The sequence below is a fragment of the Solanum lycopersicum genome, chromosome 1 (assembly GCF_036512215.1).
Source record: "Solanum lycopersicum chromosome 1, SLM_r2.1".
Taxonomy (NCBI): Eukaryota; Viridiplantae; Streptophyta; class Magnoliopsida; order Solanales; family Solanaceae; genus Solanum; species Solanum lycopersicum.
This window is the reverse complement of record NC_090800.1, coordinates 60,092,611-60,102,739: the sequence shown is the minus strand read 5'-3', so window position 1 is coordinate 60,102,739 and position 10,129 is coordinate 60,092,611. Positions and strand designations below refer to the sequence as shown.

The 10,129-nt window shown below is 32.8% G+C and overlaps 1 protein-coding gene across 1 annotated transcript; it reads left to right on the top strand.

Moving 5' to 3' along the window:
• Window positions 1-3,296: 3,296 nt before the first annotated feature.
• On the top strand, window positions 3,297-3,821 carry LOC101268607 (pectinesterase inhibitor-like). Its single transcript, XM_004229063.1, has one exon. The coding sequence runs from the start codon at window positions 3,297-3,299 to the stop codon at window positions 3,819-3,821; it is 525 nt and encodes a 174-aa protein (XP_004229111.1).
• The last annotated feature ends 6,308 nt before the right edge of the window (window positions 3,822-10,129 follow it).

The window sequence follows — 10,129 nt, the reverse complement described above, 5'->3', positions numbered from 1 at the left end:
TTGACTTGTGTATTAAATATTGTGCATGATGATTCTTAAGAATGATAAAGTGCATGTTTTTAACTAAATTGTCCCTTTTGCATGTTTTAAGGATTTTTATGCATGACTTCCATACTTGGTACATTTTTTGTGCTAATCCATATTTTCTACCTCTTTCCACAAAGTGTAGGTTTGCATTGTTGAAGTTGCTTCCCTTTTGTTTAAGGCTTGGTTTGATTCTCTACTTTCCTTGGTGAGTCCTCATGGTTCGAGGACAAGAGTTATTATTTCTAGTTTCCTTTTGTATGTTCTACTTTGAGACTTTATTGTAAAGGGACATGTCCTTAATGAATTCTCGATTGTATTATATGGCTTATGGAGACAATATGTAGACTTTGTTCATTTTATGAAAGACTTCATTATTTAAAATTTTTAGTTTTGTATCATTTCTATTACTTATGTTTGTGATTATGCTAAGGGCTGTATGAGAAACCCTCGGGGTCATGTACATTGTGTTACATCTAAGGGGTAACCCTGGGCTGTGATAACGGGCTAAAGTGATTGCCCCTCATTCTAGAAATAGAGCATACATGTGAATCTCTTTGAAGTGTATGAGAATATCTCTATGATAGACTTACATACCTGGAAGAATACTGTTATTGAATAATCTTGAAGAAGAACTTGATTAGGATCCTTGAAACCCCAACTTAAAGGAGAAAAATTAAGAGAACCTTTCTTGAGATTTGTCGAATTAGTTTGTTGAAACTCTATGGCCAAGAAATTATGATTTTCATAAGTGATTTATAATTGTATGGAGAAGTTTGAGTTGTAAACAATGAAATTCTTGGAGAAAGACTTACCATAAAGAAGAATCTTGAAGAAGATTGACAATCTTGAATGAGTTCTTCTACTTTTATTTTTCCTTAGGATTTTAGAAAGACGAAAATATTGAATAAGGAGATGAAAATCTGATTATTTTCAATCATTATAGGTAAAAATATAAAAATGACCCTTTTTAATGTTTATTCATCGGCTAATTCATCACTGCACTGTATCAACTTACTAAAATGGTCATACCTTTTTACTCAAAACTTAGATTGACGCGAAATTAGTGGCGTGGAAAAGTAGATTCACATAACATTGATTTTGTAGGATATGGGACACATAAATCTATATATTACAAGAGATATGGCCGTTTAAAGTTGACACAAGTAAAATAAAACTTAGTCAGGAAGGAAGCTTTCAACTCAACTTTGTCCTAGGAGTTCTAGTGATCTTAATTCATATTCAAATTCATTACCACTGCAAATTATTTAATTATACACCTATAGAAAAATTTAAGAATTACCTGGTATGATTTTATTCATAAATGAAGAATTGTTCGAGTCTTCATTTCAGAAATTTTGGAGGGAGGGAGGGAAGGGGGGGGGGGCGTTTGGCCCTTTGTGGGGAAAGAGATTAAGAAAACCAACTTTTAACATGGTCATTAAAATTTGGGAGGTTGATAAGCAGCAAACATTTTTAATTTATCAATCCTTGCAATGTACGATTAGGCATACATAAGGGAAGACTTAGTAGAAGCTTTTGCCTTATCTTTGATGGTCCCTTTGATGAAATCCTTCAAATAATTGAGTGAGATCATCCCTTTGGAGAAAAATAGAATCTCCATGATAGGCATTGCTTTACATGATTTTCAATATTTTTAACTTCAATACCCTTTCAGGGCGCATCATTGGATTCTCCATCTAATTATCCATTCATCATGTCTATTAACTTATTCTTGGTTTTCTATATACTTAGTCAATCCTCCAACTGTCTTTGACATGTTTGCAAACGATTCCTCTATGTATGAAGCATCAACTACTACTAATTGCATGCCCATTAGGGACATCATAGAGTAGCATGGAATATTAGGAAAGTCGATCTTCAAAGGGCACATATCAGGTGATGCATGTGTAGAGGATTCATTATTTGAATTGGTTCTTCATTCCAATAGATTTCTTTGAACTTGAAAACTTAACTAGAGCTAGAGTCTTTTTGTTATTTTGGGGGAACACTCCTTCCTTATAAAACTTATGTACAAAACCTTTTCCTTTTAGTGTTATGATCCTAAACAAGAAATTTATGTGGATGACACTTGAAGTGTTTGATGTCCCATCGTAATGTTCTGGCTCCTTGTAAACAACTCAACATTTCATAGGTAACACTAAAATTTTCTTTTACATAACATATAACTTAGAGTCAGCAATCTTAGAGACCTTAGAGGATGTTTGCAGGGTGTTGATCTTCTTCAAAGCCATTTTCACACACTTTAATTCTTGAAAAGGTGATATGAGAGGCATAGATGTGCTAGAATTTATATATGTTAAAATTTATGTCGAAATTTTTTATATTAAGACTAGAAAATATTAAAACAAGATATTTATTTGTTTTCAAATATGATCATTAGAATCTTTGTGAGTACTTAAATTTTTTGTTTTATAAATCTAAATTTAATGTCTTCTAAGTTTAATTTTGAATTTTGATGAGCTTGAAATTGAACATAAACTTGACTTCCACTTCCAAGGGCTTTTGAACTTTTTCTTGGATACGGTCTTCTTGATCTTTAGTTGTTCTTTAACTTGAGTGCTTGGGTATTTGTATTCTTCATCTTGTAGCTTGTAGGGAAATTTGTAGTTTTTGATCTAGGAGCTCTCTTTGGCTTCTAGTTAAAATTCTAGTGTGATTTATGAGTTATGAGGACCCCTATTTATAGTAGTAGAATGAACAAATTATGATGAAATAGTTTGTTTCCATTTACCCCATCACATTTAAGTGATATGATATATTTGACTTTAACTAAGTGGAATCTTCATTTGTTAATGGAGTAACTCAATGAAATTGAAACTCAATTAAATCAATATTTTTAGACTTAACTAATTAATCTAATTATATTCAATTACAATATTTATTTGGACTGATATATATTGAATTTAATGTAATATGATTTTTTATAATTTTATTTTTAGTAAATTTTAAATGATTACAATGATATCACAAAAAACATATACTAATTATGCAAATATTTAAATTAATGTAAAGTACATTTAAATACTTGCATTAATCTCATATTTGGTACATCCTAATGAATTGCAATAGTCTCTTTTATTTAACTTCTCTTTTATTTTAATCAAATTGCATTAAATCTCATATTTGACTTTTCTGTTTTACAGTTACAAAAGAAAACAAAAATGAAGAATTGCATTAATCTCATATTTGATGCCTTTTAAAGCTATAAAAGCATGGTGGAGAGTGTAGCGAAATGAAAAAGTAGAAAAATGGCAAAGTTTTGGTCCTCTTCATTGTTATTTCTCTCCTTTGTATTAGTAACACTATTTGGAAATATCCCAAATGTTAATGCAGACATACTTGATGACGTTTGTCCCAAAACCATAAATCCTCCTCTATGTTTTCAAGTGCTTCGAAATGATCCCTATGTTTATAAAGGAGATATTCACAGCCTTCTCTCCATTGTTCTTTCTATAGCACAAGATAATACCACATCTACCTATAACTTGGTTCAATCCATTCTGCAAAAACCCATAAAAGATCCCAACATGAAAGACCAACTAATTGGTTGTTTAAAAAACTACAAATATGCAAGTGATAATCTTGAAAGTTGCAATGATTTGTTTAGGATTGCTAATTATAGAGAAATAAGTTATTTGGATTCTGCTGCTATGTATGAATCTCTTGCTTGTAACCAAGGTTTCAGAGATGTACCACCCCAACTCAAACAACTCAGCAAGACGGTGCAAGAGTTCTCTGATGTTTCAGCTGTTATTGCCTATGATCTCGAATAATCTAGTTATTTTACTTGATGCCTTATGTCCCAATTCGTTCTTAAATTATATGGATGAATTCATCTTTTGAATATATATATATATATATATATATATATATATATATATATATAATACTTGAAGGCGTAAAGTGAAATTTCAATTAACTCTTAAAATATAAACAAACTTGATATATAATTTTATAATCAATTTTCAAAATGTTTTAATGCAAAATAATATTTTTTAATAATTCATTTCTTTGATAAAAATAAATTATTAGTTTTAGGTTAGATTTTTTGAATTGCAATGTTGAAATCGTCCTTTTACCGAGGCACACACTATAGGAATTGTAAACATAAATATATAAGTAATAGTTTGACAAATTTAGATGAAAATAATAGTAATTAAGGACCATAGAAGGTTATTCAATAAGTTGAGAACTTGGTATACACTATTTAATGTTTTTTTTAATACTTGAAATCCTAAAGAAATAAAAAAAAAATTGCAATTCTCCCTCTTTAGTATTTTTTGACTATTGGCTCTTATTAGTTGTTTGTGGTAAATTTTTTTTAATGACCCTCTATGACATTTACTTGTATGAATGTATTTTAAGTGTTAAGAGCTTTTCTACGATAAATAAAAGTTATATATTATTTAAGAGTTTTGTCACCTAGTCAGTTGTTTGCTTTTTATTTTGTTTTTTTTTTAAATTTTGGAGCTTTTAAAGTTTGAATGGTTAACTTTGGTCAAAACTTCAGGTAATTGACCTTTGACTGTAATTTTGATGTTTTCTTTAGCTATGAGACATCATGTTTCGTCTTTAGGGACCTTTTATTCAGGTGTCAAGGCTTTTAGACTCATTTCAAGCACCTTACTATTTGGTTAAAATAGAATTTTTGGTGTGGGAGCCACCTTTGTTGAGATGACCTACATGGTATTTTCTGAAACCTTTGTTTTTTCTGAAGTGTCAAATTATGTGTGTTAGCATAGTTTGTTTGTTTGTATGGGGTTCAAATGAATCTAAAGGCCCCATTAAGGCATTTGGCCAACTTCAAATTTAGGTTGGTGTAGCATTTGCTGGTTCACCTTTGTAACCGTGATCTGTGAATTGCTTTTGCAAATCCCACTAAAATTGGTCTTCAAAATTGCAGGCTGGGCATCACATTCAGGCAAACAATTATTTTTTGTCTTCGGGGTCGTGGGTTTTTTTACACCCCGCTGTTTAAAAGGTCTAAAATTAGAAAGAAACCATTTTTTCAAAATTATGAAAATCTGAAATTTAAAATGTATGTGAAGTATGAGTTTTGTGTCAAATAAAAATAACCATGACTCCTAGTACAATATGCTTTAGGTATACAACAAGATATTTAATTAAAGGTCTTTGAATTATCTTTTCAGTGCCACCAAGTTTGCTAATTTTTAAATTCGTATGAAAAAGATATGCCCGTTTGAAGTTGGACTATCCCTATAAAGAAAATCAACCAGATTTTAGAGGGGTATTTTGGTCTTTTCATTACCCAACCATTTATTTCATTTTTAGTAAGTTATTTGTGGTCTAAATTTAGTTGGTTTCATTTACACAATTGAATAATATGCTAGGATTCGAGACAAGAGAAAAAAGGAGAAGTGTCAAGGCGTTTTTGGAGATTTCTTGTGAAATCTAAGTCGTTTCGCCAAATATTTGATCTCTAATGAGGTGCGTGATGATTTCATATCATTGAGTTCGTTCACCCACGCGCCAATCATGTTTGTTTCAGTGAAATTCATTCTAAGAAGTTAAAGTATGATGTTTTTGAATTATGTTCTTGAAATTGTCTTTTGTTCTTGAGTTTCCATAAGATTGTTCAAAATCTTAATGAAATCATGTCCTAACTAGAGTTGTATATGAGTAGGTTCTTCAGTTAATGTTCTGTGTATCTGAATCAAAAGAGGAATTTGAGAAAACAAATCAAACTTAGGCAAATTGGGGTTAGAAAATGAAGAAAGAAAAAGTTAGAAAAATCTAGGTAATAGGTTCGAAACTCTATTCCTCAGGATTGGAACTTTTACCTCTGCTCAGTGGAGAGGTCCCGGACCCTTCTGCCTTAAAGTTTATTTCGCGACCAAATAATAAAATGCATCTCGCTTCACGAACTTGATTCCATACAATTATTTCTTGATTGTTTCTCACGTTTAACAATCTATAAACACTCCTAAACATCATGATATCTTTCCTACCACAAATAACAACCTTAGATCCATAAATTTCAAATTCAAGGAAAGTTAAGAGACAAGTCTAGAGAGTTCTTAGAGTTCTTTTAAAAGTGTTCTACAAATGCTTTTAAACATGTTTTAAGACTTGAGTTGAGCAGAGAGTAAAGTGTGAAGTTTATTTCTTCAAAATAGTATATGGGGACTATGTATCCCCAAAGAGTAAACGTTTTCACATTTAAAAAAGAATGGACACACCTATTTCCGAAAAAGCCTTTGAGCTAGTTTTCACTAAAGAGTAAATATTTTCACATTTAAGCAAGAGAGGACACAATGATTTCCTAGAGATCCTTTGGTATAGTTTTTGAGTGATTATTTCAAATCACAGAAAGAGTTATGTTTTTAAACATATGATATAGTTATATTTGGGATTATTATTGAACACCGATATATGGGAGAATTTAAAAAACTCACAATCCCCATGTATCATGTAGCCATCATTGGTAGAAAAGGGTCATACTTTGTAGATGATTCGTTAGTGATTTTTAGCATAGACTAGTGGATCCACTTAGTAGTTAGGTTCTATACCCTCAACAAGGTATAAGACAACTTTGGAAGCGTAAGGCAAAACGATGTATCATCACATAGCTTGTTATATTTTATATTCTTACATACACTGACATAACTTGTATTTCCACATAGAATTTTTTTTTCAATTGTACCCTTGAATTCAAACTGAGTTACCATTGTATTTTTGAATACACAAAGTTTTTACCATGTATTGAAAGCTTTTCTTTATATTGCATTTATATTATTATTTTATATTGAATTGAGCTAAGTTAAGACTAGGTATGTTCTTTCAGTTCTTTTGGAGCTTATGTGTTGTAGTAGAATTCCCCTCGCATGCTCGTACATTCAATTTACTTATGTCAGTTGGCTTGCATTTTTTATGATGCAGATTTAGGTAACCAGGATCAACATCCAGTACATCGTTGATCCAGTTTAGGTTCAAAGTTCCTGGTGACCTCCTTGCTATTGGAGGATCCATTTTTATTGCTTTATCAATTTAGTTCATTAGGATGCAATAGGTCTTATCACAACGTCCATATTAGGTGTAGAGACTTCACATACATTTAGTTGATGTTAGTCCTTAAGTCTTTCCATTTCACTTTTAATGTTTGAGACTTGAGTTGTCATATAAGCTAGTTGCATGTTTCTTGTAAGACATTCGAAGTGTGCTGCATGATTTCATCTTTTGAAACCATTTTCTTGTTATTTAAGTCTTGCGCTAAGAGTCATGCTCCGAGCGTGACAAACTTGGTATCTCATCGATGCACAAATCACCTCTCCTCCGAAGGAATTCTTACCAATGGGAAATGTTAACTACTTAAATAAGAAGGACGGAGTCTACCTTCGCATTAGGAGTTTTCCCTCATTTCAGATTATGTAAAGTACCCAAGGCGTAAGACTTATCACTGGTTTAAGATGATGAGAAAGATATGAAAGCCCATTTTGGGTTGATTTTATTCCCCCGCTTGCCCAGGAAATGAGTTGTGTAGCGGTTACCTTAGGGTTAGGGAGGGAATAACATTTCACTCTGCTAGCAATAATTCCATAGCTATCTGAAACACACTTTCTTTTTTTCGTAAGCATCTCACCTATTCCTTAATTTTATCTTATACACTAGGCAATAGATAGAATTATTTCCTAATTCCCATAGTTTTTGCAATGCTTCTTCCACCTATCTCGATTAAAAGCTACTTCTTAGTAGCTATCGCAGGTTTTATTACTTTTCCTCCATTCCAGCACAGAGGAAAATGATATTGCATCATAAATTAATACTTGAGAACATTTACCCTAAAATAAGAATATTGTGGTCTTCTAACACACAAAAATAACAATATTATGGTCTTTGATGGATGAAAAAATGAGAGACTGGTAGAGCTCCTCTTTGTTAGCCACAACATTCTCCCTTCTATTTATTAACCATTTGACTATGGAACTTTCTCCATACAACAATTATTTTTAAAATAATGTGCAATTCATAGCCCTAGATGAAGGGGAAAATGTGATTGATAATTTAAGTGATAAAGTATCTAGAAAAATGGATGCAACTGGTCTTCAGTTTGCACCAGAATGAACGTCGGTAAGAGAGCTTGCCGAACATGTCTAGATGGTTGGAAAAAGTGCAGCAATATAGAATAATTATTAAACCCCCTGCCACCACCATAGTCTAATGAGCACGACTTTCCATATGCCGGATATCCTTGAAGATTAGCTCCTACATTTCTGTTAGGAGAGGTGCACTTGCGGCGAGAAGAAGCAAGATTATTAGATACCTTAGGAAAGACCGTCCAGAATCACAGATGCAAGTTTCCCTATATGTGGCTCATCCGTGATAACTTCTCCGAAGTCCAAGAGGTGGAAGAAGTTTTGATAGGAGGGAGAAAGCTCTTTCAATGGTGATGAACGAGGGGGAAATTCTTGGATGACAGCCACTCCGGTTCTGTTCGCAGATCAAGAATATTCCTTTTCTGTGAGTTAAACGATCAAACATAAACAATAGAGCTCACCTAGGGAGTCATGTTAGTAGAGTCGTAGTTATGGTGTGAATCGTTCCCATCAATAATTAGGAGGTTGAAATACATAGGAACTATCTCACTTATTTCATACTTATTTTGTGCGATTGAGTTTATCTCTAAAAAGTTTCTCTTAATTCGTACTTGCGCCTAATGCACCAGAAGTGCAACTCGAAGTAGAGGCCACCAATGCTGAGTTCCGTGAAGCTATCTAGATATTAGTTCATGTAGTGACCAATCATGTTGGACACAAAGAAAATCGAAAATATGTGACTAATACTTCAAGGATTTATAAGTTATTAAGGAAAAATTCTCCAAGCTTCACTACTTTAAGTGCCACTAAGGACCAAGAATTTTTTTTAGGAGCTTTAGAATGTTTTTGAGATCATGCACATTGCTGAAGGTGCGCCACTTGTGAATGTGCTTTGTTTGATGAGGCCTTCTTGGGGCGTTTCTTACCCCTTTAACTAAGAGAAGCCAATGTAAGAGAATTTCTTAATCTTAAGTAGGATGTTCATGAGTACTGGTCTTAACTTCACCCAACTTTTTTATTATGCTCCGAAGATTTTTTCTGACATGAGGAGCGGGATGAGTTTGTTCGTTGTTGGGTTGTCTCTTCTGTCTAGTATGAAAGGTGATATTGTAAGAACTCTAAAAACAAACTAGATTAAACTATAGCTGAGTGTTATGAGTTAGCATGGTGTTAAAATTATGAATATTAGTAACAGAAGTCAGTTTGTAAAGTTTGAAAGTGAAACGTCGAAGAACGTCCAAGACGTCCAGAAACTAGTCTAAGTAGAACTAGTGTGTATTAGGGTTTTGTAGTGGAGTTTTGGAGTATGGTATGAGGGTGGAATTGAGTATGATTGTTCCTACATATATATTAACATGTAAAGGGTCAAAATGTTTGAGTACAACTCCACGAGAACCAGCCTATGAATTCTAAAGGAGGACCAAAACATGGGCCAAGAAAGCTGCCGAGGTAGCGAAGATTTAGGGTCAAGGGAGCGTCGCGCCTGCAACATCTAAAGGGAAAATTTTGCCCTGCGACACATGGAAAACACGAATCATTTTGTCTCAAATAAAATTCCAGAACCAAGAATACAAGGTGAATTAGGATTACCTTTGGTAGGAGGTATATGTGTTCATAGGGTTTCTAAGTGATAAAAGTTGTATACTGTGGATTACTTGAGATATGTCTTATATGTGTATGTTGTCTTGGATTGGTTCTTATACTTGTTTTATGAGATTTTTACCAAAAGAGCATGAAAATATGTTATAAAGTAAATGTCCTTTTTAGCATGGTTTTATTGCATGTAACCATACTTAGTGCAACAATGTACTAATTTCATATGTTGTTCAAATTTCACAAGTATAGGTAGAAAGTTAGGAGTTTCTTAGAAGCGAAGCTTGGGAACAACATTCTCTCAAGAAGACTTGGTATGTCCTCATTTTATTTGAGGATAGTTATGTCTAGTTTCCTTTCTTAAAAGACATTGCAATAGACTTTGGTTTTCCATTTTGTTGATGTATGGGTTGTGAACTTGAGATTTTCATGTG

What these genes read in the sequence shown, in the direction of transcription:
- LOC101268607 (XM_004229063.1), top strand. Translation starts at nt 3,297, where the DNA reads ATGGCAAAGTTTTGGTCCTCTTCATTGTTATTTCTCTCCTTTGTATTA.